The following is a 27131-nucleotide window of genomic DNA, read 5'->3' as shown; positions in this document are numbered from 1 at the left end:
GACTTGGACCTCATCTGGCAACCCAATAGTTTATTGTCCAAACCAGGTCATTTGTGAGAGCGAAAAGAGGACGCGACTCACGACTACACCAGGCCACAGGTGTAAACTAGAACTGGCCCTGAGGATCAGGGACGCTCCGCCACCCTCGTCATCGTTGCCTTCATGAGGTGGAGGCAGCGCCTGGTGGAGGGTGCTGGGGAGGGAGGTGGGGGGCTGTGGGGCAGCCATGCATGGGAATACACCTCACTGGAAGGAACAAACCAATTCATACAACAATATGGCTGAATCTCGAAATAACTACGCTGAGGGAAAGAAGCTGGGTCAAGAAAAGTACATACCGTATAATTCCATAAAATTATAGGATATACCAACTAATCTACAGTGAGAAAAAGCAGATGGGTGGTTGCCTGGGGATGGCGGGAAGGGGAAGGAGGAGCAAAGATTGTCAAGGGGCAGAGGACACTTTGGGGTCACAGATACGTTCATTATTTTGACCTTTTTGACGATTTCCCATGTGGATTATATGTGTGTTAACACTTGCCAAATTGTATACTTCAAATACCGACCACTTATCGTATGCGGTATGTATTATATTCCTCAAAACTGTTTTTTAAAAAAAGTTTTGCTATAAAGAGGAGTAGACAAATGGGGCGGTTGCAGGAGGAGGAGCAAGTGTATTTCCAGCATGAACGGAGAAGTGTTGATCCCTGCAGGCTATGGGGGGCAGATAGGTGGGGGGCGGGAGGCAGCTAGTGAGGTTACTGCGTGTCATGTCAAGGGATTTGGAATTCATCCCTTCAGCCTGGGGTTCTCCATCTATGGTGGGCAAAGGACTCACTGGAGAGCTTGTTAAAAATGCAGATTCCCTAGTGGGTCCCCCATAGAGGCCGTGCTTTGCAGCCCACCCCGCATCCCCTCGACCGCAGCTGCCATGGAGGCGAACGGGACGTCCCCCCGGGCACATCCATGGGGCACGTCCTTGGGGTGCCAGCTTCAAGTGCTCGCGGGCTCTCTGCCTTTCCGCCTGGGGCTTTCTTCCAAAGCCGCAGGAGCTTGCTCTTCTTGCACAGGAGGCAGCCAGGATGTGGGGGGCGTCAGTGCCCCCAGGAGCTGCCTTCAGCAAACGGAGTGGCAGTCGGCGGATAAATGCCCCAGCCTACTAATTGCATGAAGGGACATTTCTCAGGTGCATCCTCCTTGGTTCCTCAGAGGGCCCTCCAGCAGGACAGAGCCCCAGTTGTCCACGTCAGTAACCTCAAAAACTTTGGGGGAGAGGGGTTCTCCTGTCCTGTTTTACTCCTCCCCACTCCCTCTTGGGACCACAACGTCTAATAAACTACCTGCACTCAAGTCATTGTCTCCAGCCTCTGCTTTCAGGAGGCTCCTCCAGACATACCTGGAGCCCAGGGAATCTGCATTTTATGGGCATACCCGACTTTTCTGAGGCAAGGGACTCAAGGACCCTACTTTGAGAACCCTACTATACATGGCAATACAGCATTGAAGTATTTCACGAAGGGGAGAGACTGGGCCAGATTCTCTCCTTTAGAAAATTAGCTCTGGTGGAAAAGCCAAGCTGAGGTTGAAACAGCTAGAGCCAGCATAAAGCAAGGAGATCAATTAGTGGGCTATTACAAATGTCCCGACAGGAAGTAACAGGGACAGAGACAGCAATTGAGGCCGTCTCTTTGTGAAAGTCCTTTGATTTATAGAGTATGTGACAGTTGGCACAGAAACGAAACTGAGTCTTATTTAACATCCCCAGCGCCGTCCTTTTATAAAGCTCACATTCCTAGCTTTTTATGATTACCCTTGTTAGTATTTTCTACTTCCCAATTTGATATATCAGTCAGTTGTCCCGCGTTTTTATTGGGTTTTTTTTTTCTCTTTTTTTTTTTAATTCTCTTTTTCAGGATCTTGACATTGGTGCCAAGAAGGTGAACCTTTATGTCAACAGAAACCTTGTCTTTGATGGCAAGTTAGACAAAGGTGGGGCAGGGGCCCCGGCTGGCCAGACCATCCTGGTTCCCTGGAAGAACGAGAAGAATGAGGGAATGGAGGACACCGTTCCTGCCCCCCCGGGAGAAAGCCGGGATGCCAGCGAGACGGCTGGCACAGATGGGGACGAGGCACTCGGTCTCAATTCCTTGCAGCCAGCTGGAGCGCTATCGGATGGGAAGGCATCTTCACAAGGAGATTTGTTTGGTGAAGTGATGAATCCTACTAATTGCACGAAAGACACTTTGTCCAAGTTAGAGGAAGATTTAAGAGTGTTAGCAGCCCCCGTCTTGATGGGTGACATGCCCGGAACCCCTCCTGCTTCCCCACCTGTGAAATGCCCTCCTCTCGAGAAGGAGCTCTCCCTGATCCAGCAATTAGAAAATCTCACAGGCAGAAAAATCTCTCAGCCGCCAGTGAAAACCCCATCCTGGTTACAGCCTTCTCCCAAAGGGAGAGGCAGGAAACTGGGAGGCAAGAAGCCAAAACCCCTTTGGCTTAGTCCCGAGAAGCCCCTGGACTGGCAAGGCGGGCTGCCATCGGATGACAGCATCGGCGCTGGAGAAGGGCCTGGGGAGATGGAGGCCGGGGACAGAGGGCCCAGGCGTGAGCCAGGGCGGGTGAACAGCCAGAATGCCATTGCCGGCGACAGACCCCAAAGGGTAACCTCCCGAGTCTGCGGCGATGACTTAGACATCTTTAACCTGTCCTCCAACAGAGAGCGCCCTGCGAGTGGCAGGAGGAGCTCGCGGAAGGATGTCCTCGGCAGTAGTAATGAAGATCATCAGCCAGCCAGCAGAGGTAAGTGCCGGGAAGCCATCGCTGGGCAAGGGCTTCTAATTGGCACAAAGTTGTTTAGCTCCCCAGACCTCAGATCCTTGTCTGCACATTGAAGAGGTTGTTCCCAACCAGGAGTCACAAATTCACTGTCTCAGGGGCCAGGCAGGTGGCATACGTGAATGACTAGGCAAGATACACTTTGCATGTTAAACTCGTAGATATATCCGTAACTGCCACCAAGATATGTCTCGTTGCCCGCTTTTGTTTTCAACCTAGACTTTGTATTTCCACATTTGATGGAGACATCAGTACCCAAATCACTTCACTCTATTCTTTACTGTAAAACAGTACAAGTATGATGATAGATAGTGATTGACACTTGCCTGGGTGTTTGGAGGCAAGAGGGAGGGGTGAGGACTGTGGCAAACCAGAGCACACAAGCCCATTGGAAGATGGCACCTGCTTCCTGACTCCACTTGCTTGTAGGCATTCAGGAAAACAAGGCCAGGGTAAGGCCTTTTTTTCAAGAGAAGCCAGAAATGTGAATTATTCCTCTTTTTCAATGTCAGCAGTTGATTCAGATTATTTTTAAACCACTGCGTGGGTCAAAAACAAAAAATGAGAGGCCTGTCTGCTAGCAGGAGTCATCCTGAAAGCTTCATGAACTTTGCAGTAGATTATCTCCAAGGGTCTTTCTGACTCTGAAATGTGGATACTGACAGCTGGGATTCTGAGTATTTGCACTCAGATTTGGTTCCTGGGGAGTAGGGTAGCACAGCAGCAAGGAGTTAAATGAAATTCTACTGCTTGTAGATCTGGGACCTCTAGCCTGGCACGTCCACTTTGTGAGCCTCAGTGTCTTCACCTGTGAAATGGGAGTGAAGACCCTCCTCAGTCTTGTGAGGAATGAATGAGACGATGGCTTCAAAATAGCAACACAGAGCCTGGCATGCAGAGAAGGCTCATTAAGCTAAGGGGGCCATTGTTTCAACACTAGCTTGTTCACCCTTTGCCCTCAACAAATCCCTCAGACCACTAAGCCAGGCCCTGCCACTAGAACCCCTGAATCTAACCCTCACCCACACTATCTCTGGAGTCAGGGGACCCAGGAGCATATCCTGGCCCCTTTACCTCCAGCCACACCTTGGGCACGTCTGAAACCCCACTGAGCCTCAGTTTCCTTATCTGTAAAATAATGCTGATCATCCCCTTCTCCTAGAGGGGTGGAGAGGATCAAATGACATCATCATCACCACTACACTATTACTAATACCCCACTCTGTTACTCAGCCTCCAGGTGTTGACCTGTACGCACAGCAAGTGTATGTGTCTTTTTATGAATCAAATCGGCAGATACCCTAGTGGGGAGTGTCTAACAGACTCCAAGGGCCTGCATTCAGCCCAGGTCTACTATACTTGGAAATGTGGGGAGTCTGTGGCCTCTTTTGGAGCCCCTGCTATGTCCCTTGGGATACCAGAGCAAGTGCCCCAGGCTGAGCGCCGGAGGGCCTGCATCAAGCCTTCCCACACTGGGCAGCTGCTGCCTTCTCCCAGGCTGGGCTGGGCTTCTGGTTCCCCAGCCTGACAGATTTCTGCTCCCCACTCCTGCTGCCAAGACTTAACACTGAAACTCGGTATCCAGGAGGAGAGCAGAGTGGAAGAGAAGAATCCAGAAAGATGGATGGTAAGAAGGAACTTCAGTGGCTGGATGCAAGGCCTGTTTATCATAAGTTCAGCTCTAATCCAGGGACATTACCCAGATGTACTCATCACATTCTCCTGACAGCCCCATTTCACACACTTTTTAAAAAGGACAAGGTTTGAGTAACTGTTTTGGGGTCATGCAGCCATTAAGAGTTAGAATGGAGCTTGAACCCTGGGCTGTCCTGCTCCAGCATCCATGCCTCAAACCACTACTTGTGGGGCCCTGTTGTCACTGACACTATCAGCCAGTGGCCCCAGGAGAGCCAAGCAAGTCCGAGCTTTCCTGTAAACAGACCCACCATGCCTCCAGGATTTTGGAGGTGATGGGCGTTGTTCTAACTTGCCTATGTTCGGAAGACTTTGTCCCATTTTAATTTCTTCCCAGGCATTTCACTGCTCAGCTCAATGACATAGTAAGAACTGAGCCTTTGGGATTTAATGCTTGTTAAGCCAGTGCTGCTAAAAACGAAAGTTGCTTAGAAATTTTAAATTGCCCATTACATAGAGCCAAATCCCACAGCCATGCCCTTCAGGGAAGATGTGGCTGAGCCCTCCTATGATGCTGGTAGAATAAGTGACTGCAGAATTCTTCCCTGGGATGGGAATTGTGTTATCACCTTAAGAGAGGGCCTGGAAATCCTTTTGTCCAACAGAGCAGCTCATTGTAATGACATCTGCATTTTGGAAGTGTCGTTGTCAGGGATGTCTCAGCTGCAGTTAGCCCCCTTTGAGCAGTGAAGGGGGTGTTATTTGGAGAATGCCCAAGGAGATCCTTGACCCCCAAGGCAGGAAGTATAGCCGCTCATCACAGGGAACCAGAAGGAAGAACCAAAAAGGCAGCCGGAACCAAGCAAGTTCTTCCCTGTTTCTCCAGGCCTGCTGGGTCCCTTCCTCTGCTTCTCAGAGGGTCCACTTTCCCTCACTCTTCCTCCTGAGATCAGCTTTCTCTGCTCTGTCCACACCATAGGAAATGGTCTTACAGCCACACAGTGTCGTCACTTCCTGACTCTAGCCCCAGCAACCAATTCCAAAGTCCCAGGGAAGAAGCTGATTGGCCCACGTGGGTCAGATGTCCATCCCTTGTCCAATCAGCTGTGGCCGAAGGGCCATTCACCTAGAATAAGCACGGCTCTACTATAGCTCTGTGTACTTTTTCATCTCCTGTTTTAGTAGCAATTAGTGCATTCCTCATGGTGGTGTGGTTGATTTTTATTAACCTAAATTCAGAACTTCTTAGTTCAGATTAGCCTCAACCCAGGAGTATTTTTGAATATTTAGTCCCATCATTAGTGATGCTTCCCGACTTGGTTGACTGCAGATTAAAGCAGCAGCTTTCTGTTGTTTGTTCAAATTTATGGATAGAAATGGTGATGAAGACAGGGCCAAGGACTGAAGGACTGACCCAGCTACTCCCTGACTCCCAAGGAGTCACGAGTAGAATGTTCTCCTGCAGACAGAGAGAAACGTGCATCCCAAGCTTGCCGCCACGTCTGAGAGAGCCAAGAGAAAGCCTACACTTCTGTACTTTTGAAACCCAGAGTGTACAATGTGGGAGAATAGATGAGAAAGCAGCTGCAGAATGAAAGCTGAGTCCCTGACTCGTGCACAGAGAAACCAGGGCTGAGTCCCTGACATGTGACATTTGGTGCCGTCTCCTTGGTGCATTCGTAAACAAACCTGGGCCATTCATATCAGTCTGTGGAAGTTAAGTCACATAGACTGAAGTCGTGGCCATCCACATGGCAAGTCCTGTGGGCCAGATGTTAAGCCTCAAGACAGGGAGGAGAGGGTGGAAGAGACTACTGGGATCTTTTTTCATGGCTGATGAGAAGGAGGGAGGGCTGAGGACATTTGAGGTTGGCGGGGGGAGTCCCTCAGCCTCCAGGCTTGAACCCAGGGGCCAGGGTCATGGGGGTGCCCAGCATTCATTCATTCGCTCAGCAAACATTTATTCAGTTTTCTGCCAGGTTTTGTGTTAGGGGGCAAGGACCCTGCAGGGAACAGGACAGACAAGGTCCCTGATCCCTGGGAACTTAAATTCCCAGGGAGGATAATAAAGACAATAAATCTGAGTTCTGTGATCAAGCGATGGGGAGAATGGAGGGGCAGGGGTGTGTGGATAAGGTGGCCAGAGAGGGGGAGAAGGGTGTGAGGGGGGTTGGAGGGGTCGGCAGGGGCCACGCTTGGGCTTGTCAGCATGGTCAGGGGTTTGATTTCTATTTACTCGGGGTAGTAGAGACAATGCCCACTAGAGGGATTGATGACAAGTTCCATTTTAAGTACATGGAGTTTGAAGTGACAGGGGCACATCCAAGTGGGCATGTCTAAGAGGTTGTCTGAACTGGAAGATATGGTCTGCGGAAGAGAAGCCAGAACTTGACGTGTAAAATTGAGCAGTGCCTGCACTGGAGGCAGGAGCCAGATGAAAGCAAAGAGAGAAAGGACTGAATGAAGCTGAGGCCCCGGCCTTGGAACACTCACAGACTTAGGGTGCAGGAAGGAGAAGGGGCCTGGTGTGAGAGAAAGAAAAGGAGCTTTCTTTTGCTCTCTGCAGGGGAGGCAGAGAACCAGGGAGGGATCATGTCTCCAAAGCCAGCCAAGGAGGGAATGTCAAGTGGAAGAGGTTTGCCTGGGACATCAAGGCCATGAGGATGGAGAAAAGATTGGCAAGAAGTCATTGGTCACTTGGAAAAGCTGTTTCAGTGGAAGGCTGTCAGAATTATAAGATTGATGGATGCACAGGACAGAATACCATGAGGGGTTTGGCTTCAGGCATGGCAGGATCCAGGGGCTCTAATGATGTCATCAGGAATCTCTATCAGGTGGCTCACATTTCCCATGTTGGCTTCATTCTCAGGCAGAATCTCCCCACAGCACAGCAAAATGGTCACTGGCAACTCTGTGTCTGCATTCTACCAGCTTAGCATTGCCAGTTCAAGGAGAATTTAATGAGAGCCCTTCTTTCCTCAAGCTTCCTTTCAGGAGTCCAGCTTGTAGGGATGCTGCCAACATTTGGCTATTCTGGCTGGCCTGGGGAGTGGAAGGGATCATGTTCCGGTTTGCTAATGTGACCATTATACAAAATACCGGAAATGGAATAGCTTTTATAAAGGGAGTTTATTTGATCACAAAGTTATAGTCTTAAGGCCATAAAGCATCCAAGGTAAGACATCAACAATAGGGTACCTTCACTGGAGAAGGGCCAGTGGCATCAGAAAAACCTGTTAGCTGGGAAGCCACATGACTGGCATCTGCTTGCTCCCAGGTTGCGTTTCAAAATGGCATTCTCCAAATTGTCAGCTTTCAACAGCTGTCTTCAAAATGTCTGTCTCGGCTGCAGCTCCTCTTCAAAATGTGACTCTCAGTTACTCAGAGGTCCCTCTGTTTGTGAGTTCTTTTTATAGGACTCCAGTGAACTAATCAAGACCCACCGTGAATGGGTGGGGCCACATTTCCATGGAAACATTCAATCAAGAGGCCACACCTTAATCAAAGTTGTCACTCACAGCTGGGTGGGTCACATCTCCATGGAAACACTCAATCAGAAGGTTCCAACCTAATCAACACTAATACATCTGCCCCCACGAGATTGCATTAAAGAATATGGCTTTTTCTGGGGGATATAATATATACAAACCAGCACACATCCCCAAAGAAAATGAGAGTGTTGTTCCCAGGAGAAGGGGCAGTGGAGTCTGGGTGGGTGGGACAACAACAGAACAGCAGGAACTGGGCTGCAGGGTTGAGGGCGGGTAGTGGGGGTAAGGCCGCAGAATGGCACCGTGGATGGGAGGGAGGGAGCAGGACAGTGGTTGGAGGGGACCACACATCAGGTTGGCTGTCTTCCCTCCAATGCCCCCCCTTCTTTTTTTTAGGTAGGAGAGATTTATGCATGCTGCAGGTACAGAGAGGGGAAGGTGCCAGTGGGGAAGGAGTGATGGAAGATTCTGGAGGGGAGATAATTGATGTATCCAGTCCCCTTAGGAGACAGGCAGAAAATGGAGTGCAGGGCACAGCGTGATGTGAAAGGAGAAAAAACAGAATGTCATTGTCATCAGCTGCTGTTTTTCCAGAATGACATCCCTTAGATGGTGGTTAGCCATGGCACAACTGTGAGGACAGGCCACTGTGCGGTGCGCACCTGGAGGCTTTTATATCTTACCTGGAGGAGGGCGGGGCTTTCAGAGCCAGGCCCGCATCCTCGAGATGCTCAGGTGCAGACTCAAGCCCCATCGGCCAACTGTAATCATGGATTGTTCGCTTTTGGTACTAGCATTTTTTCCCTCTGATTATACAAGTAATATGGGTTCCATGTAGGGAACCTGGAAGGTAAAGCTACAAAGAAGAAACTAAAAATCCTTTATCCTCACCACCCAGAAATGCTCAACTATTAACAGGTGGGTGTGTGGCCCCCAAGCTAGGATATGCCGTATCGAAAAGTGTCTCTCTGGCTTTTTTTCATCTAACACTCTTTTACAAGCATTCCACCTGCCATCAAATCCCCTTTGAAAACACCATACGTATCACGTGCCAGTGACAGCCTCAAATGTAACCACGCACGTTGCTGACCAGACGCCACAGGTGTTAAGTTCACCACCAGGGATGTGAGTCCCCGAAATGGCAAGCTACTTCCAGGAAGGCACACAAAACAGTCTAAGCAAACAAAACAGTTTTCCTCTGATTTGCATGGTAGTTGTATTCTTAGAAACTTCAGGGAATAGTTCCAAAAACTGTTTTTTGTAGAACAGTCAGGTTCTAGACTTCGGCAACCATAAACCATTTTCTACCGACCTGAATTCCCAGCAGGACGGTCAGAAGGGGTGTGCGCCCTGCCGCTCTGCTTTGTGACCCACTGTCCCCTGCACTGTGGGCTTGGCCAGTTTCCAGGACACCCGCAAGAGGCTGGCCCCACCGGGCCGAGAGCCTGGGGATGGGACAGTCTAAAGGGCCGCCCACTTCCACATTCTGCGCTAACCCGTCCTTTCTTCCAGACAATGCCTTGTCCACCGGGACCCCGCCCCGATCACGGTGGTGCAGCGAGCAGGAACACACACTGCACGAGTCCTGGAACTCCCTCAGTGCCTTTGATCGCTCCCACCGGGGACGCATCTCCAACATGGAGTTCCCAGGGGACGTCCTGGATGAGTTCCTGCAGCAGCAGAAAAGCAGCCGGCCCTGCAACCCACCGCCCCCCCTGGAAGGAGGGCAAAACGGAGCCGCCGAGAGGGCAGGACGACTGCGCCATCGAGGCAGATGACGGGAGCGACTTTAAAATCCCGGTCCTGCCTTACGGACAGCACCTGGTCATCGACATCAAGTCCACCTGGGGAGACAGACACTACGTCGGCCTTAACGGAATTGAGATCTTCAACTCCAAGGGGGAGCCGGTGCAGATTTCCAACATTAAAGCAGACCCCCCCGACATCAATATCTTGCCGGCCTATGGGAAAGACCCCCGTGTGGTCACCAACCTCATCGACAGGGTGAACAGGACGCAGGATGACATGCATGTCTGGCTGGCCCCCTTCACACCGGGCAAGCCCCACTCCATCGCCATTGACTTCACTCACCCCTGCCAGGTCGCCCTCATCAGGATTTGGAACTACAACAAGTCCAGGATCCATTCCTTCCGCGGTGTGAAAGACATCGCCATGCTGTTAGACTCCCAGTGCATCTTTCAAGGGGAAATCGCCAAGGCCTCGGGGACCCTGACAGGAGGTACAGTATGGCCCTAAGAATGTGCTCAGAGCCCCTTTCTGTTTCTTCGGAGGCTCTGGGGACAAAATAGACGCACCACTGGCCAATGACAGATGGGCTTCTCCTCTCTGAGACTCGGTCCGCCCTAGGTCTGTAACTGGGTGTGCCAGAGCTGACCTCACGTCCATGGTTTCAATCCTGCGGGCAGGTACCTGCCCTAGTTGGGCTCCCTAGAATCTGAGCCCAAGAAGGGTGCTTCCGCAAGTGATTTCTCAAGGGGTTGCTCTCAGAGGAAACCTGGGGGTGATGAGGGGAGCAGATTACGAAAGGGAGAGAAGCTTAGCAACAATATGGCTTCAGGGGAAGTCCAGCCTTAGCTGGTCTTTCCTGCCTTACAACAGGCAAAAGGGCAGGGCTTTTGAAACCTTCAGGCCATCGCTGGGGCCAGGCTCCTCGGCTTAGCCTAACTCCCAGGTCCCTCCCGCCAAGGTACCCCAAAACGGGATCAGCAGGATGTGGGCAAAACACCAACAGCATCCGCTCTAGGGTCCCACTCACACTTAACAAATGCCACCTATTTGGTGGCAGATCACAACAATTCCCATTAGATCAGGTCCCTCCCTGAGAAGCATGTGGCTCTGACACTACATGAATTCCATTTGCAAACGTGAGGAATAATACGGTTTGCTTCCACGAATCAAGCCCCATCAGGGGGTTGGGATTTTATTGCGTCAGGTTTGGTGGGTTTGGATTCTAGATCTAAAATCACCGGGATTTGACATTGAGTTGACCCTCCTGTCTTGTTTGTAACCCTTTCAGCCCCAGAGCACTTTGGAGACACAATCTTATTCACGACCGACGACGAAATTCTCGAGGCCGTCTTCTGTTTCGATGAGACGTTTGATGCCGATGTGGAGAGCATCTGCAGCCTGCAGTACGAGGAGGTGCTGGGGAGGCCCAGCACGGCTGACGGCAACGGGGAGGAGAGGCCCTTCACCCAGGCTGGCTCATGGGCCGCCGATCCGGTAGGACGAGCTAGGGTGGGGGGCGGGGACCCCCGAGAGAGATTTCTTCTCTCAACTCTGAGTAGAGCTGGGAAAATTAAGATGGATCTTTTTTTAAGCTGCTGGTACTATAGTTTTGACATTTCCCATTTTTCTACCTCATTTTTTTGGTCCTGTATGTCATTTTTCATTCTCTAATTATTTTTTATTTTTATTTTTTAACCAAAGTGAAGAAAGTGTTCAATTTTTAATCAAAGCCAGGAGAAATCAGCTCTGTGTCATCTCTGTAATTTGGGGGTTGGCAGTCACCGGAATTTTTGCTTTGGGCTGCATTTTGATCACTCACCTTTGTTTCTGATGGAAGGACTAGAAATGCTTTTAATAGGCGGACTTACAATTAAAACTGTGATCATCCCAGCCATCGTTTCTTGAGCAAGTGTTAGGATGCAAGCAAGGTGCACAAGAGTTTCCTTTATGACAGCCCTATGAGTGAAAACTCTTAATATACAAACTTAGGCAATGGAGGCCCAGACAGGTTAAGTGACTTGCAAGGTCACACAATGAGCAAGTAGCAGAGCCAGAACTTGAACGCAGGGTTGCCTGACTCCATTTTTTAAAATGAAAGATGACAAGCGTTAGTCCACAGTCAAGAACCAGTTAATCAAGGCGAAGGGACCCCAGGGTAACCGGAGATGTTCTTGAAGCCATACGGAGGAAGAGGAGATGGCTAAGGAAGGTAAAGGAGTAGGATGGGGACAGAAGAAACCAAGGGAGAGAAGCAGTCTATGGGAGATCACAACCAAGATTTGGCAGTGACATGGTCTATAGATACCACGTTGTTTGCTGGGGGCATTATTTTAGTTTCCTGGCTACTAAAACAAATATCATGCAATGGGTGGGCTTAACAACAGGAATGTATTGGCTCATGGTATCAGATGCTAGAGGGCTTGCTTCCTCCCATGGTTGGTAATCTTCTGATCCTTAGCCAGCGATCCTTGGGGTTCCTTAGCTTTTTCTGTCACATGGCAATGTACATGGCAGCATCTTCTCCTATCTTTTCTGGGTTGTATTGACTTCCAGTTTCTGGCTATTCCCCATGGCCTCTCCTTCCGGGTCCAATTTCCTTTGCTTATGCAGACTTCAGCCATATTGGATTAGGGCCTACCCTCCTTCAGTTTGGGCACACCTTAACTAAGAACATCTTCAAAGGTCCTATTTCCAAATGGGTCCACAGGACCAGGGGTTGGGACCTGAGCGTGCCTTTTGTGGGAGGTATGAGTCAATCTCCAACCAGTTTGCAAACGGTAATGGTGGCAGGAGCCAGGCAGAGCCCTGGTGCGGTCAGCAGAGCTGGTGGCCCCTGGTCAACTGGAGAGCGGCTGCCCCTCCCACTTCGGAGGTGAGCAGCTGCCACGCCACCCCAGGCAAGAGTTGTCAGGCTGTTGTTGCTTGTTCTCCTGATGTTTTTTCAAGAGAAGCCAGAAATCTGGATTTTTACATAAAATTTCTAAAAAATGTTGGCAACTGATTCAAAATGTTTTCAAACCTCCTGTGGGCCACAAAACATGCCCGTGGACTGGATCTGATCCAGGGGTCTCCAGTTGGGAGTTGACTTTGAGGCCTACCATTTGCCCAATGCTTTCCAAATTATGGAGTCCCTTCCAAGCAATTCTCTGATTGGATCTGGCCTTGAAGGGGCAGAGAGGGATCGTTCTCTCCACTTTAGGGACGAGGAATTTGAGGCTCAGAGAAGCAAGGTGACGTGCCAGGGTCACACCACTAGGGAATGGTGGGGTTGAGCCCCAGCTGCCTGGGTGCCCAGGTCTAGAACATCCACCAAGAGGTACCCCAAGAGGCTCAGTGAGGGCAAGGTGCCAGGGGATGGCAGGAAGGCTGCCAAGAGACGGCCCCTCTGGCCCCAGGCAGAGCAAGGGATGGCCTGAGGGCTGCTCAGGTGAGGGGTGCGGCCAGCAGGCCTCCTTCCCACCCTCCCTCCCATTGCCGGGCCAGGGGCCCCAAAGAGGCTGTCTCCAGGGGCTGGGCCGTGGGCCTCATCAGGTTGTCACTGGAACTGGAAACTCTGAGATCTGGACAAAGAACTTCACTTCTTTTTGCATCTCAGCTTTCCTATCTGGGAAGCAGAAAAGCTACTTTTGCCCTAACTTATAGTATAAAGATCTAAGAGGCAAATTTTCTATGTGAGACCCTTTCCCTCTTCCAAGAATCAGGGTGTGGTAGCCCACTTTTGATTGTCTGTAGATGAAGCCTTCTTTATCCTGGCTGTACACGGAGATAACTGGGGAGCTTTAAAAAATGCAGATACCCAGGCCGCAGCCCTAGAGATTCTGATTCAGGATCACCCAGCATTGAAAAGCAGTCTATAGTTTGAATTCTCCCATTCTCCTTCCCTGTCTGCCTGCCTGCCTTCCTTTCTCATGTCCCCTAGATAAAAATTTATTGGGTCAATTTCCTGTTTAAGAAAATCTAAACACCTTGACTGGTACCTTCAAGCCCCTCACCCACCAATGAGAGAAACCGGCAAGGATTCAAACCAAGGGTTTCTGGGCTTGCCCCTATATCTAGTTAAGGAGCTTCCACTAACATGAAATGCAAGAAAAGACACAGGGACTATCCTGGGGCATGAGGTGGGCAGCAGTATCTGGACAAACAGCCAGCCATCCCTGTGGGCATCACTAAAACCACCCCCTTTCCCTCTGCTTCTCCCCCCAACTGATGTGCAGGTTCCAGAGCCAGAGCTGCCACGCAGCCCCCCGATCCCCGAAATCACCACGCCAGAGCCAGGCGTCTACCACGGGATCTGTGAGTATCCTCTCCGGGGCAGCAATGGGTGGAAGATGGAACTTCAGGGGTGGGGGCAGGGTCGGAGCCACCTGGGGCAGGGTTTCCTTGGATGGTCAGGCAGGTCGGGCACTGTGCAGAGATGCTGGGCCTGCGCTTGGCTCACTGGCCCTGGCAGCACTGTATCTCTCCTGAGAAAGGACGCCTGCCTCTTTGCACTCTGCCCTCCCAGAGGAGCATTTTTGCATTTTGCATGCAGATGCCTGCTCGCTGTGGCCCTGGCCTGGGAGGCAGCAATTAGAGCCCAGAAAATGTAGAACAAGAGGACATAAGAGGCAGAAAGGACCATGGGCATCCATCAGTCCCTTCAAACCCCGTCACAAAGCGGACGTGTGAGCAAAGCAAACCTACATCTGCCTGCTGGGGGCGTGGGGGGTAGGGGGGCAGAGCAGCAGGAACAAAGGGCCCAGGGCACCTGGTCTTTTGACTTCTCAGAAATCAGAAATCCAGATTTTTACACGAAATCTCCAGCTTTGTAAACATTGGTGACTAATTTCAGAAGGTTTCAAAACACTGCATGAGCCAAACAAGACATTTTAATGTGCATTTGGCCAGCAGGCAGCCAGTTCGCCACCTCTGAGTAAATCCCATCTGGGTTTGGACTGTGCTGTTCTCTCTCCTTCCCTTTACCTTTCCAGCCAGCTCCTCTCTTAATCCATGCACGTCCTCGTCAGGACTTCTGTCGTCAGGGGGGGAGTCTTCCAACCCAAGGTCACAATTGACTCTGATCTGTCGCCTCGCCCCTTGTAGCAGCACTTCCCTGCTCTTTCTTTCCCCCATGCGTGTCATCGTGCGTGTCGTCGGCTTCCAGTTATCTTCTGAAAACACAGATGTGGCATGGCATGCTCCCTCCCCTCTCCTCCCCACCAGCATCTCCAGAAAGAAGCAACGTCTCAGAGCTCCGGCCATTCTCTTGCCAGGCTCCTCCCCACCCCTGTCTCCCGATTAACCTGTGGGCTTCTGTGCGCTCTGTGCCCTCTGCCCCATATGCCCTCCCTCGCCCTCTCTGCCTGTTGATCCTACCGGTGCCCACTGGCTTCCCCGAGAAGCACACTCTGAGGTGGAGATGAGCGTGCAGGGAGTTTATGGGCAGGGAGAGGGCGTGCAAGAGGGAATCGGGCTGCATGCATTCACACCAGGGCCGCAGCCAGCTCTGCAGGGAGTGCTGAGACTGGAGTGGCCCCTCAGAGTTGTCCTGAATCGAGCGAGGAGTCTGGGCCACCATCACCGCATCACTGGATATGGGCTGCCTCCGGGGAGGGGCCGCGACCTTTTGCAGTACCAGGTCGGACGCACTCAGCTGTGAGCTGTCACCCGACTGTGCTCCCAGCCACGGGCGGAAGGAGGGATCTGGGCAGCGGCCCTGGCGTCTTCCACACCCCGCTTCCTTAAGGCCCCGCTGCAATCCCACCTCCTTCCCTATTGTCCCCAGTGAAAATTCCTCTCTCCCTCACCCACTCCAACACAGTTATCTCTTAGAAAACTAGGAGAGGCCTTATTTGGAATCCTTACAGCCCCTTCCATGCCAGGACACTCTCTCATTTTCTTCAGAACAGTAACTTAAAGCGCCATCCTAATGCTAGCCGAGAGCCTGGTTCGCAGCTTGGGACTGCCTCCCGTTCAGGCACCGTGCTAGGGGGTCTCCCTGCCTTGTCCATTGAACACACAGTGGCCTCATGAGTCTGCTCTTGTTATCTCACTGTCCAGATGAGATTAGGAAACAGATTCAGAGAGACTGAGCAACCCACCCAAGGTCACACAGCTAGGACTGACACCAGGAGTGGAACCGAGCGCGGGGATGGAAGGAAGCATCCATCATGGGCATTCAAAGCCCACGACCTCCCTGCTCTACCAACACTGCTCCCGGCTCTGCCCGAGGCTCGTGGAGAGGCCACCTCATGTCCTGAACTAGGCTCCAAGGAAACCAGCAGTAGATTCTTGTTTGGTTGGGTCTCCCCTGTGTTAGTCAGAATTCCTTTTTTTTGTGAACAATGGAAACAGATTTCTAACTGAGTTTTAACAGGGAATTTGCTGACAGAAGCAACTAAAATGTCAGGGGGTCTCTCCTTTCCCACCCAGGTGGGAAAGTCATCAAGACTTGGCTTCTCGCCCCATCTCTCCACTCTCCACTCTGCTTTCTTCCCTCTTACTTTTCTCTCATTCAGGCTCTGTCCACAGGAGAGCTCCAGGAAGCTCTGGGTTTTCATCCCCCTTGCACGCAACAATCCCAGGCAAAAGAAAGCTTGTTTCCTAACAGGTTCCATAATAGTCCCAAAGTTAGCTCCCCTTGGCTGGCTTGGGTCACGTGCCCACCCTTAAAAACAATCACTGCAGCTCACTTCAGTTCACCATGGCGGGGAGGGAGGGATGTGGGAGATGGAAAACAGAGATCAGCCAGCCCGAGTCATACGCCCACCCCTGGAGCCAAAGCAAGAGGGGTCAGCCACCCAAACACCAGGGACTGAGAGCCGGGCCGTTCTCCAGAGGAAAATCCGTGGGCCAGGATCAGGCCAGGCAGAAGCAATCACTGTCTGCTTCATTTGATAATCTCCCCAAAGATGTTGCTCTGTAAATGTCTTTCCCACTGAACTGCCTCCTGACCTTTCTCAGAAATGTTATTCTGGTGCCTTTGGGAATTTTGCCCTTGAGTCAAGCCCAGAGACCTTTCTTCTGCAACCAAAGTATAATTTCTCTGCTTCTCTTCTCAGTGGGAAGGCAGAAGTGTCGCCTCCAAGTATCTGCTCATGTTTTGAGGCCTCTGGTTTCTGAATCTCTTCTCTGAACCCTCAGCTTTTTCCTATTTCCAAAGTCCAAATTGCGCTTCACCAGCCTGTTCAAACAGAGGCAGCTTTAATAAAGTACCCCGCAGGGATGCGTTGGGGTTGGTAAATACGGCCAATCCTATTAATGTTTTGAAAGGGGTTATGTGACTTGCTAATTTGCAGATGACACTAATTTTGGAAGTTTTGCAAATATCAGCGGTGATGAATAGGAGAGGAGCTGAGAGGGTTGAGACGTGGGAGAGAAAAAACAAAATTAATTTCCATTTGTATAAATACTAATTGATACACCAGAGGAGAATGAATATGGAGCATGGATATTAGCTCAAAAAGGAGAGCAATCACTTTCAGAACAGACCCAAATCAGGTCTGGAAGCACAGTGCATCTTGCCAGGCAAACAAAAGGACTGCAGGCCTGGGAGAGTCTGAGATGCCACAGCTTTTGTTCTCATAAGGGAGGTGGCATTTCTCCCTTCACATCCCTTTGGCTCCCTGTCACCCAAATCCACTCCCTCCTCCACCTCCAGGCCTTCTCTGTCTCAGGAAATGGTACCCACAGCCACTATCTCTTTGGTCAAAAACTTCTCTTTCCCTCACTTCCATATCCAGGCCATCGAGAAGTCCTAGCAATGCTGCCTCTGAATCTGTCCACTTCTCCCCCATTTTCACCACTACCACCCTGTCTAATCTCCTGCAACAGCCCTGAACCCAGATTCCCTAGAGAGTCATCCTCCCTGCAGCAACCAAAGCGAGCTTTCCAAGGAACAGATCAGATCATGTCACTCCCCTCCTTAAAAATCTAACCCTCCAGTAGCTTCCCAGTGCACTTAGAAGAAAATCCAAACTTCTTAACATGAGCTAGCCCCTGCCTAACTTTTTCCTCCACTCTCTCCCTCACTCATTTGGTTCCAGCCACAGGTTGAATTTGTTCTCATCTCAGAACCTTTACTCTTTATGTCCTCTTGGCCCAGAAGGTTCTTCCAGAAATGCAAATGTGTGGTGGCCTCCTTCTCATCACCCAGGGCTCAGCTCAGATGTCACCTACTCAGAGGACCCTGAACCCCACCTCCACCCCATCAGTTACACCCTATCACATTTCTGGGTTTTTCTGTTTGTTTGTTTATGATACTCATCATCTTTTAGAACTATTGTATTTATTTATGTGTTCCACTTTTGTTGTCTGTCTGCACTGGAATGAAGACTCCAAGTCCAGAGATTTTGCTGTATGGTTTACCCCATATCCAATGCCCAGAACAGGGCATGGTACATAGTAAATGATCAGTAAATATTTGTTCACCATTGACTATGAGTTTGGTGAAAGCCAGTGTGTTTTTGTTTTTGTTTTGTTTTGTTTTTTTGTTTTTCGGTTCATTCACTGGCAGATATTTACTAGACACCTACTCTTTGATCAGTCACTTACTAAAAACATTTATTGCGCATCTCTGTGCCAGGCACTGTTCTAGGCTCTGGGGATGAGTAGTGAACAAAACCAACAGAGCCCCTGCCCTCAGGGAGCTTCCATCTTAATGAGGGAGACGTATGAAAACAAATAGGCAAATACATGTGGGCTATATTGGCAAGTAGTAGGTGCTATGAACGAAAAATAAAGCAGGGTGAGGGTGTAGAGCCTTTAAGGAGAAGACGTTTGAACACAGACCCAGTAATCAGAAGGAGTGTATCTGTAGCTTTTGCTGCTGAACAAGCCAATTCAGTGGATTGGTTGGTGGTTCTTCTTATCTGAGATGACTTGGCTGGTCTCAGCTGAGTCTGTTCATGTGTCTGTGGTCAGCTGGCAGATGGGCTGGCAGCTGAATGATCTGGAATAGCCCCACCTATTATCTGGATGTCAGGAGGCTGTTGGCCAGAGTAGCAGGGGTGACAGGACCACGTGTCTCTCATCGTCCAGCAGGCCCCCTGGCCCCTTCACATGGCAGTCTCAAGGTTCCAAGTATGGAAAGCAAGGACAAGGCCCAGTGCACCAGAGCTTTGCAGCCTCTGTGTGTGTCACACTTGCACCATGCCACTGGCCAAAGAAAACCTTGTGGCCCAGATTTGAGAAGTAGAGAGAGGGACTCCATCCCTAGGGGGGAACAATAGCAAAGCCATGTTGCAAAATGGCGAGAACCTAGAAGTGGGAGGAATTTATGACCATTTTCACACTCTACCCAGGGTTTAGCCATGAGAAGATGTGAGATACTATGCGAGCCACATGCCGTTTTCACCTGCCCCCTAGATGTTCACAACTACCTTGATATAATGGAAGGATCTAAGAATTTTGAGTTTAAAAAAAATAATGTTGGAAAATGACAGTGGAGCAGGAGAGAAAACCAAGCTCCAGGGAGGTTGAGTGACTTGGCCTCACTTTGTAGCCCCAAGAATGACCTTTAACCTCTCTGGGCTCCTGATCATTCATCTCAAATAAAACAAGGTGGGACTAGATGATGTCTTGGGTTCCTTCTTTTCCAGCTCTACGGTGCTGGGGTTCTGGGAAAGTTGGAAAGTGCAAATCTTTAGAACCCAGCCACCCAAAATGGTGCTAAAATAGGCAGGGGTAGAAGCGTTCACTGTGGTTGGTCCTGCTCTTATGGGGAGACCATTAAGAAAAAGATGTTCTAGCCAGATACGTGGCAGGGCTTGACCAGAGATGCGTTCGGTTTGAAGTCTCTGGGCAAATGACTCCCTTGGGCCATCTTTTCCCAGGGCCAAAGGTCACTTCTAAATCATCTCCAGTGGAGCCAGGGTGGGGCAGGGGTAAAAGAATGGGCATGTCACCACTGGTCACTTTCTTTACACTGAATCCCCATGAATCGTCATGAGAGTGACCAATTCACAGAAACTGTCCATTTTCTGGTGGTGTGCCTTACTGACATAACTGCCCTCATTTAGGGACTCTTTTCATCCTTCACCTTGTACTGAGCTCCTACTATGCACCAAGCCCTGTGTCATACTCCAGGGACACAGTGGTCTAGAAAACAGATGGGGTTTCTGCCCTCAGGAAGTTAACCATCTGGCAGGACAGACGGATGTTTATCAAATGACAGGATGACAGTGGTGACCCAGGCGTGGGGGGCGGGGTTGACAGTGGCAGGGCAGGCTATGAATGGAGGTTTGGCCTGGTCAGAGAAGTCAGGAGGGCTTCCCTGAGGAAGTGATCACAGAAGGGTAACCAGGCCAGGTGACTTCCAGAGGGAGAGAACAGCTCGTGCAGAGGCCCTGGGGTGGGAGAGAGGAGTGCAGCCACGAGCAGCTGAAAGGCATCATTCCTCCCCCATCTCCATCGAGGGCGGCTGCCTCCAGAGCCCCTGCTGCTCACGGGCCACTTTCCTTCCTGTTGCAGGCCTTCAGCTGAACTTCACTGCCTCCTGGGGGGACCTGCACTACCTGGGGCTCACGGGCCTGGAAGTGGTGGGCAAGGATGGCCAGGCCCTGCCCATCACCCTGCACCAGCTCTCCGCCTCCCCCCAAGACTTGAATGACCTCCCCGAGTACACTGACGACTCCCGGACTCTGGACAAGTAAGAGCCTATAAGCAGCTGACCCCTCAGGGCAGCCGGGCTTCAGGGAACCTGTTCTGCGTCTACGCAAACATCAAACAGTACCCCAGTGTCACCTCCTCACAGCCACCCTGGGAGGCAGAGGGAAACTGAGGCTCAGTTAAGGGAGATGACCCTTGCAGGACCACGCAGCCAGCAGTGTAGGCAGGATTTGAAACCAAGTTCTCATCCTTCCAGCACAGCTGTGGTTTGTGTTTTCTCCACCATGCTCAGCGGAGTGCCTGGCACACAGCAGCTGCTCGATAAGTCCCTGTGGCAGGTGACTCTGTGTTTAGGCATGAGCGACCTGCACCTCTTGGGGAGTGAAAACTTTCTGCCCACTCCTTGAGGTTGGAGGTGATTGCTGAGGAGCCCCAGCAGGCAACTGTGGCTGCGCTTTCCCTTGCACCTGTCTGATTTCATAAGCCCAGGTTGGGTCACGTCAATAAGGGAACAAGCTTCAACATCTGTCCACCGGGGCCTCGTAACCCACTCTGGGGCTTGGCCCCTCTTGCTCAGGTCAGCTGCCAGGCCTGGACTCTGCCCGGAGGTTTGAGCACCCAGATTCTCAGGGAGTCAGGGAGATGGGGGTGCAAATCCTGACTCCACCCCTTGCAGGCTGTTCAGTTTCTTAACCTCTCCAATAATAATATACTGCAATATTATAGCTGTCATTATTTGAGTGAGGATTAAATACCACAGTTGGCCACAGGTCACAGGTACCCATCCATTTAAGCCTCAACCAGTACGAGGAGGAAAGCACTATTATCATCCCACTTTACAGCTGAGAAACTGAGGTGCAAAGAGGTCAAAAACTGGCCAAAGGTCATCCAGAGTGGCTAAGTGTCAGGCATCATTTGAATGCAGCAGGTCTGCAGGGTCCAGGCACTTAGCCACTAAGCTACATTGACTCCCCAGCCTTAGTTTCCCCTTGTCAGAGGGAGATCGATTGTCACATCGCAGCTTTGCCCCCTGGCCTGGCCCAGAGCACCTGCAGGTCAATGGTAGCCTCCCCCTTGCTTTCCTTTAAAGCACCCCATAACCGTGGCCCTCATCCCTGCTGTCACTGCCTGCTCAGGGGCCACTCGGACCCCCGCATCTTGGCAGAGGACACTCCTGCCTGCTTAGACTCGGAGGCCCCCTGCTGCCAAAGTGCTCACCTCAGCCTAGCTTGTTTCCTCCACACCCCACCCACTCACCACCCCACACCCCAGACTATTTTGAAGCAAATCCCAGGGCCGACAGCATTTCATCTCTAAACGGTTCAATGTGTATCGCTATACAATAAGGACTTTAAAAAGAAAATAAGCTCAGTGCCATTAGGACACCTAAAAAATTAACAATTATCCCTTAAATTATAGATATCCGGCAAGTGTTTACATTTCCCTGAAAATCTTTTGGTTTTTCTTTTTTAACAGTTTTTTCCCTTAGATGCAGATAAGGTCCATATCTGTTGTGGCTGGTTTGTGTGTGTCTCTTGAGCCTCTCATAATTTTCAGATTTCCCTTCCATCTTTTTTTTTTTTTTCCGTTTTTCCTTGGAATTTTTCTGTGGAAGAAACCAGGCTTTTTGCCACAGTCTGGATTTAGCCGGTTGCAGCCCATGGTGGTGTTGAAGCTGTCACTCCATCCCGTGTTGGCGGTAAATCGTGCGTTAGATCCAGAGGCCCGATGAAATTACAGTTTGGCTGTTGACGCAGGAAAACTTCTTGGATGTTGCGGTGTATTTCCAGCAAGACGTACTTAGTGCCTCCTTGTCAAGCTTTTTGTGATGTGGACGGCCACTGATGCACAGGGCATGAGCCATTCATCCATGAGGGATTCAAAACGGTGACGTTGGCATCCTGCCATTCCATTCATTGCCATTCATTCACCTGCTGAAATTCCCTCAATAAAGAGAAAAGGTCCTGTTTGGTTGCCCTGAGGTACCGTTCAAGCAGGAAAGGCGGGGAAATGTTTGATTCTTTCCCTTTAGTTTTCAGTTTTCAAAATAACAAATTGGGTTTCTAGCACCTTCTAAAGTTTTTGTTTGTTTGACTTTGAGTATCATTTTTAACTCATGGATTTAAACACACTGTGTTTGTAGGTTTCAACCCGTTGCAGTTTTCATCCTTGTTGATGCTCCAGGTTGCCCTGCGTGGACACTGGGAACTTAGTCGCAATGACTCAGTGTCCTTTTACAATAGCAGTCTCTGACAGCTGTCGTGTTTTCAGATGTGACAGAAATGTGACAAGATGTGGCAGGCTCATCTTGTGCCTTTCTTGTCCCAGACCCGTGGAATCAGCCATTTCTCCAAGAGGCCTTGGTTCCCTTTAGTGGGAAATGTTATTTAGAGACCATGGTCTAGCCAGTAGTGGTGCCCATTGCCACTGAATTGTTCGTGGTTTCTAGGCTTTTGATTTAGATGTTCTTGGAAGCATCTGTAGGGGGCCTCCCTTTGCTCTCAGCTGCAGATGTTTCAGCAATTCTCTCTACTCTCAGATTCAGACAGCACTTTTTTTATGGAGGCAGACCCCTTTCTGGGGCAGCTGCCCCACAAGCACTGCAGGGTTGAATTGCTGACCGTCCTCAGTCTTAAGATGCCTCAGTTGTGAGCCATACCATCCATCAGTTTAACGACAGCCTTTTAGAGCAAAAAGAAACATTATTTCCTTCAATGAACACATGGATTGGAAAATTTATTCCAAATCCAAAACTTTAAAAAAAAAATTTTTTTTTAAAGTGTATTTTTAGGATATGGAGCAGTAGCCCAGTTCAGCCACCTCGAGTTCCCCAGGAGTCCGAGGGTGTGGAGTAGGGGAGGCTCAGGAACACGGGAGAGAGGAGGTCAAGAGGCTGACTGTGGGGTGCCCGTCTCCAGGGCCAGGCTTCCTGGTTGCATTCCAGTCATACGGACGAGAGCTGGGATGAGGGGCTGGGATCTGGGCATCCCAGAGGCAGCGCCAGCCTTGAGACAGACACAGGCGACGTTGAGGAGGAAGAGGCAGGACGTACAGATCAGAGGACAAAGAAACTAGCAAAGGAAGGCAGTGTGATGTGGGCACGAAGTTCGGAGCAGTGACAGGGAGGGCACTACTGGGCACTGCCCTGGGACAGCCAGGCTCTGTGGCTCGAGGAGCCTGGTCTGCCCAGCTCCACTCCCCAGAAGCACCTGTCCCCAGCCAAGAGCTGCCAGGTTCACCCTGTCCAGCCCAAGAAAGTAGGGCTAGAGGTCCTTCCAGTTGTGCCACAAAGTCAATACAGCAATTTTACAAAAAGTTTTTGGAAAATAAAGAGAAATAGTCACCTACCATCCCCTCTAACACCAATATGCTTTTCACTTTTGCAAAATCTTACCTGATCCGTGTCCTCATTTTGCAGCATTTATAATCGGTGTCCTTTTCTATGTGACTGCATCATTCATGATTGTTTTAATAATGGGACAGATTTACTTAATGATTTCCCTATTTGGGAACCTTATCTGTTGTTTATTTTGTTTGTTTTGCTATTATAAAAAACACTGAATGAATGTCTTTGTACAAATAGCCTTTTCTATTTCCTCTTGAGGGAAAAAAAATCCCAAATCCCAAATATGGGATGGCAGAGTTGCAGGATCCTTACAAATGACACATTTTTCCTTTTTTGTTTTTCGTTTGTTTTGTTTTGTTTTGTTTTTTGTTTTTGACCCTAATGATTGCACATGGCACTTGAAATAGCACAGACAGGGGTTTTATTTCCCCTTTTCCTTTTTTCCTTTTTTGCCTAACTTTCCAGATGAGAGATGGCCCCTAAGCATGGGTTCAATTTGTCACCCTGGCCCTAATGAGGCTAATTCAGCCAGGCACTGGGCATCATGATGGGGGGATGAGCGAGGAGATGAATAGGTCCCCGGGCTCTGATTTCTCCGGGGTGCACAGAGCCGCCCCCAGCGCCCCCTCCCTCCCCGCCCCGTGCAGGTTAATCGATGGGGCCAACGTCACGATGGAGGACGACCATATGTGGCTGATCCCTTTCTCGCCGGGGCAGGACCACGTGGTTACTGTCCGCTTCGACAGAGCCGAGAGCATCGCGGGCCTGCGCTTCTGGAACTACAATAAATCTTCCGAGGACACCTATCGAGGGGTAAGCCAGGGAACGGCGGCCGAGCGCAGTCCACTGTCAGGGAAACGGCGCTTGATGAATGGCTGGCCTGGCTGCGGGAGAGGAGCATAAATCCTCCAGAACTTTCCAAATGGAGCTGGGGGGTGACAGCCAGGGAGAGAGCATGTTGCTGTTTCCTTCTGCTTCTGCAAATGCAGCAGATGTAGGCTAAAGAACCCAGCGCAGACTTGGGGAACTGCAGAGTCTTGTGGGTTTTTTTTTGGGGGGGGAGGGAGTGTGGGGAGGTCTCAGCAGACTCAGCCCCCAACTTGTAAAATTAGCCCTGCTGTTGATTGAGCTCTTTCGGGTGGTCAGGCCCTGAACTGAGACAGTCACATGCACTCATCATTTTATTAGGTTCTCATTGGCCTCTGGGAGGCAGGTATTTGTAACCCCATTTTCAGGGTACTAGGAGAAGATTCAGAGAGGTACAGTACTTGGCCCAGCCCCCCTGGCTAGGGCTGCAGCTCAAGTCGGCCCGACTCTGAGCCCACACTCTTGCCATGCTGCCTGTGCAAGAGCAGAGGGGCTTCCAAAATGGCCTCAATTAGAAAGTGGAAAACAATACCCAAGTGCCCCCTTCCCAGTTTTTTGTTTGTTTTTTTTTTTCCCCAACCTCATATGACTATGAACAAACATCTGTCCCCTCTGGAAAAAAAAGTGCTGGTAAGAAGGCCACCTGCAAAAGAGCAATGTGGCGAGGCCCCAAGTCAAGAAGGATCTGAGTTTGACTCTCAGCTCTGACCCTTACCTCTGCGTGACCTTTGGCAAGTGGCTTAACTTGTCTGGGCCTAAGTTTACCCATCTGTGAGATGGGGATGATTCTAATACCTGCCGCAAAGCTTGTCCTTGTCTTTTGTCGTACGAAAGTTGATGAAGCCAGGACTGGGCCTCAGGTCCTGTGTTCTCCACTCCTGGGCTCCCTGTAATGTCCCATGCCACAGGATTTCTTCCATGGGACCTGTTGGGCCTTAAGAACACATGGCAAGTTGGCTTCACCGGAGCCAGCAGCCCCTCCTGTGGGCACCCGGAGCAACGGCCCCTCTGACTGTGCAGGTCAACATCCCCAGGAAACCGCCCCTGTGCCTTTGCATGTGCTCTCTGGGGCTCAGCACATTCAAAATCTCAGATACACGGACAATAAAAAATGCATTCTTCTGCCTTGAACATGCCCTCGGGCCTTTAAATTCCCTTGAGCGATTCCAGGCTTTCCAGTTGAGCTTCCCTACCCCAAACTCACCATCTGGAAACATGTGGCCAAGAGCACTGGTGTCCTGGATCTGGTTCCCACAGCCTCGGTGCCAGTGACACATGGGCATGGCGGGGTGAGAGAGACAGGGAGACAGGCACGTGACCCTGCAAGGGCGGATGCCAGGGTGCAGTGTGAGGGGTGCCTTTCCCTTCCCACCTCACAGCCATCCAGGAGACCTCTGATCTAGCGGGGGGCTCCCTCAGTGCCAAAGGGGTGCAGGCCCGGGAACTGCCCACAAGAGCCAGGGCAGGGCTACTTCCTTTCCACCCCAAGGGGCCCCTCCACAGTTCCCGAGGGTAAAACTCCACCAGGGTGGTCAGCTCTGGACCCATGCTGCTCAGCGTGACAGTGGGGTCTGGTGTCCAGGAGCCCTGACCCCGAGGTCCATGGCCCCGGTGCTGGCTCTCCCTGCTCACCCACCACCCCCTGCCCAGGGCCCTGCCATTAAGGCTGTGGGAATATTTGGCCTAGAACAACGGGATGGGGGGATATTGGCCTAAATCCCCATCAGGTCAGCAAGCTCTTGGCAAGCACCTGTGTGCCAGGTCCTCTGGATGTAGAGTTGGTCCCCCTGGGGCATCCCAGACCGCACCCTAAAAGAAGGATGAGCCAAGGGCTCTGAGAAAGAAGGTCGAGGCCAGGAAGCAGCTCATTCTGCCCAGGGGAAGCATGAGGCATGGGGTGACACTCAAGTGGGCCCAGGGTTTGAAGGAGAATGGCACAGGCTCACCCGCAGTGAGGCTTCCATTGGGCCAGCCTCTGTTCTGGGCACTTTAACTAAGGTCGCTCTTTATCGTGCCCATTTAACAGGTGGGGAAATTGAGGCAAAGTGGAGGTTAACTAACTTGCCCAGCTGCTAACAGCGGGTGTCAAAGCACCTGAGACCCTCCTTTGCCCACCACGTCACCGCATCTCCAGCCACCACAGCTGAGAGGTGGGCAGGGCCTTGACCCAGTCACGTAGGGCCCTGAAACATATCCTGTCTGTCCATGGAGGGGATGGCGTTTTTTGGCACAGGGTGGGGACATGCTGGTAAGTGGGTCCCAGCCAGGGGTTCCGGCCCCAGCTATTTTCAAGCCTGGAGCTCTACGAAAGGCTCTGGGTCATAAATGCCAACAGCCAGCGGCCTCAGTAGTGGGAGGCCCAGGTCCCTCTGTGCCAGCTTCTTGTCTTCAGGCCTCTGTTTTTCTCTGGTTTGCTTAGGCCAAGGTTGTCCACGTCACCCTGGATGGCTTGTGCGTCTCCCCGCCAGAGGGCTTCCTCATCCGGAAGGGGCCGGGCAACTGCCACTTTGATTTTGCTCAAGAAATCCTCTTTGTGGACTACCTACAGCCTCGCCTGCTGCCCCAGCCGCCCAGGAGGTGAGGGGGAGCGGGCCCACCGAGCCTTCCCTCCAGGCCCGCTT

The 27131-nt window shown here is 51.0% G+C and overlaps 1 protein-coding gene across 1 annotated transcript in view; it reads left to right on the top strand.

Annotated features, from left to right (window-relative positions):
- The window catches only part of LOC119517380 (katanin interacting protein), a 185456-nt gene that overhangs the window by 146640 nt on the left and 11685 nt on the right, over window positions 1-27131 (top strand). The window contains 8 exon segments of the mRNA XM_037813957.1: window positions 1914-2799; window positions 9474-9703; window positions 9705-10200; window positions 10999-11204; window positions 13925-14003; window positions 20160-20337; window positions 24291-24456; window positions 26930-27087. Coding sequence (XP_037669885.1) covers window positions 1914-2799; window positions 9474-9703; window positions 9705-10200; window positions 10999-11204; window positions 13925-14003; window positions 20160-20337; window positions 24291-24456; window positions 26930-27087 — 2399 coding nt within the window.

The sequence above is a fragment of the Choloepus didactylus genome, chromosome 21 (genome assembly GCF_015220235.1).
Source record: "Choloepus didactylus isolate mChoDid1 chromosome 21, mChoDid1.pri, whole genome shotgun sequence".
In the NCBI taxonomy this organism is placed as follows: Eukaryota; Metazoa; Chordata; class Mammalia; order Pilosa; family Megalonychidae; genus Choloepus; species Choloepus didactylus.
The sequence above is the reverse complement of the archived record's forward strand: the minus strand, read 5'-3'. Positions and strand labels throughout refer to the sequence as shown.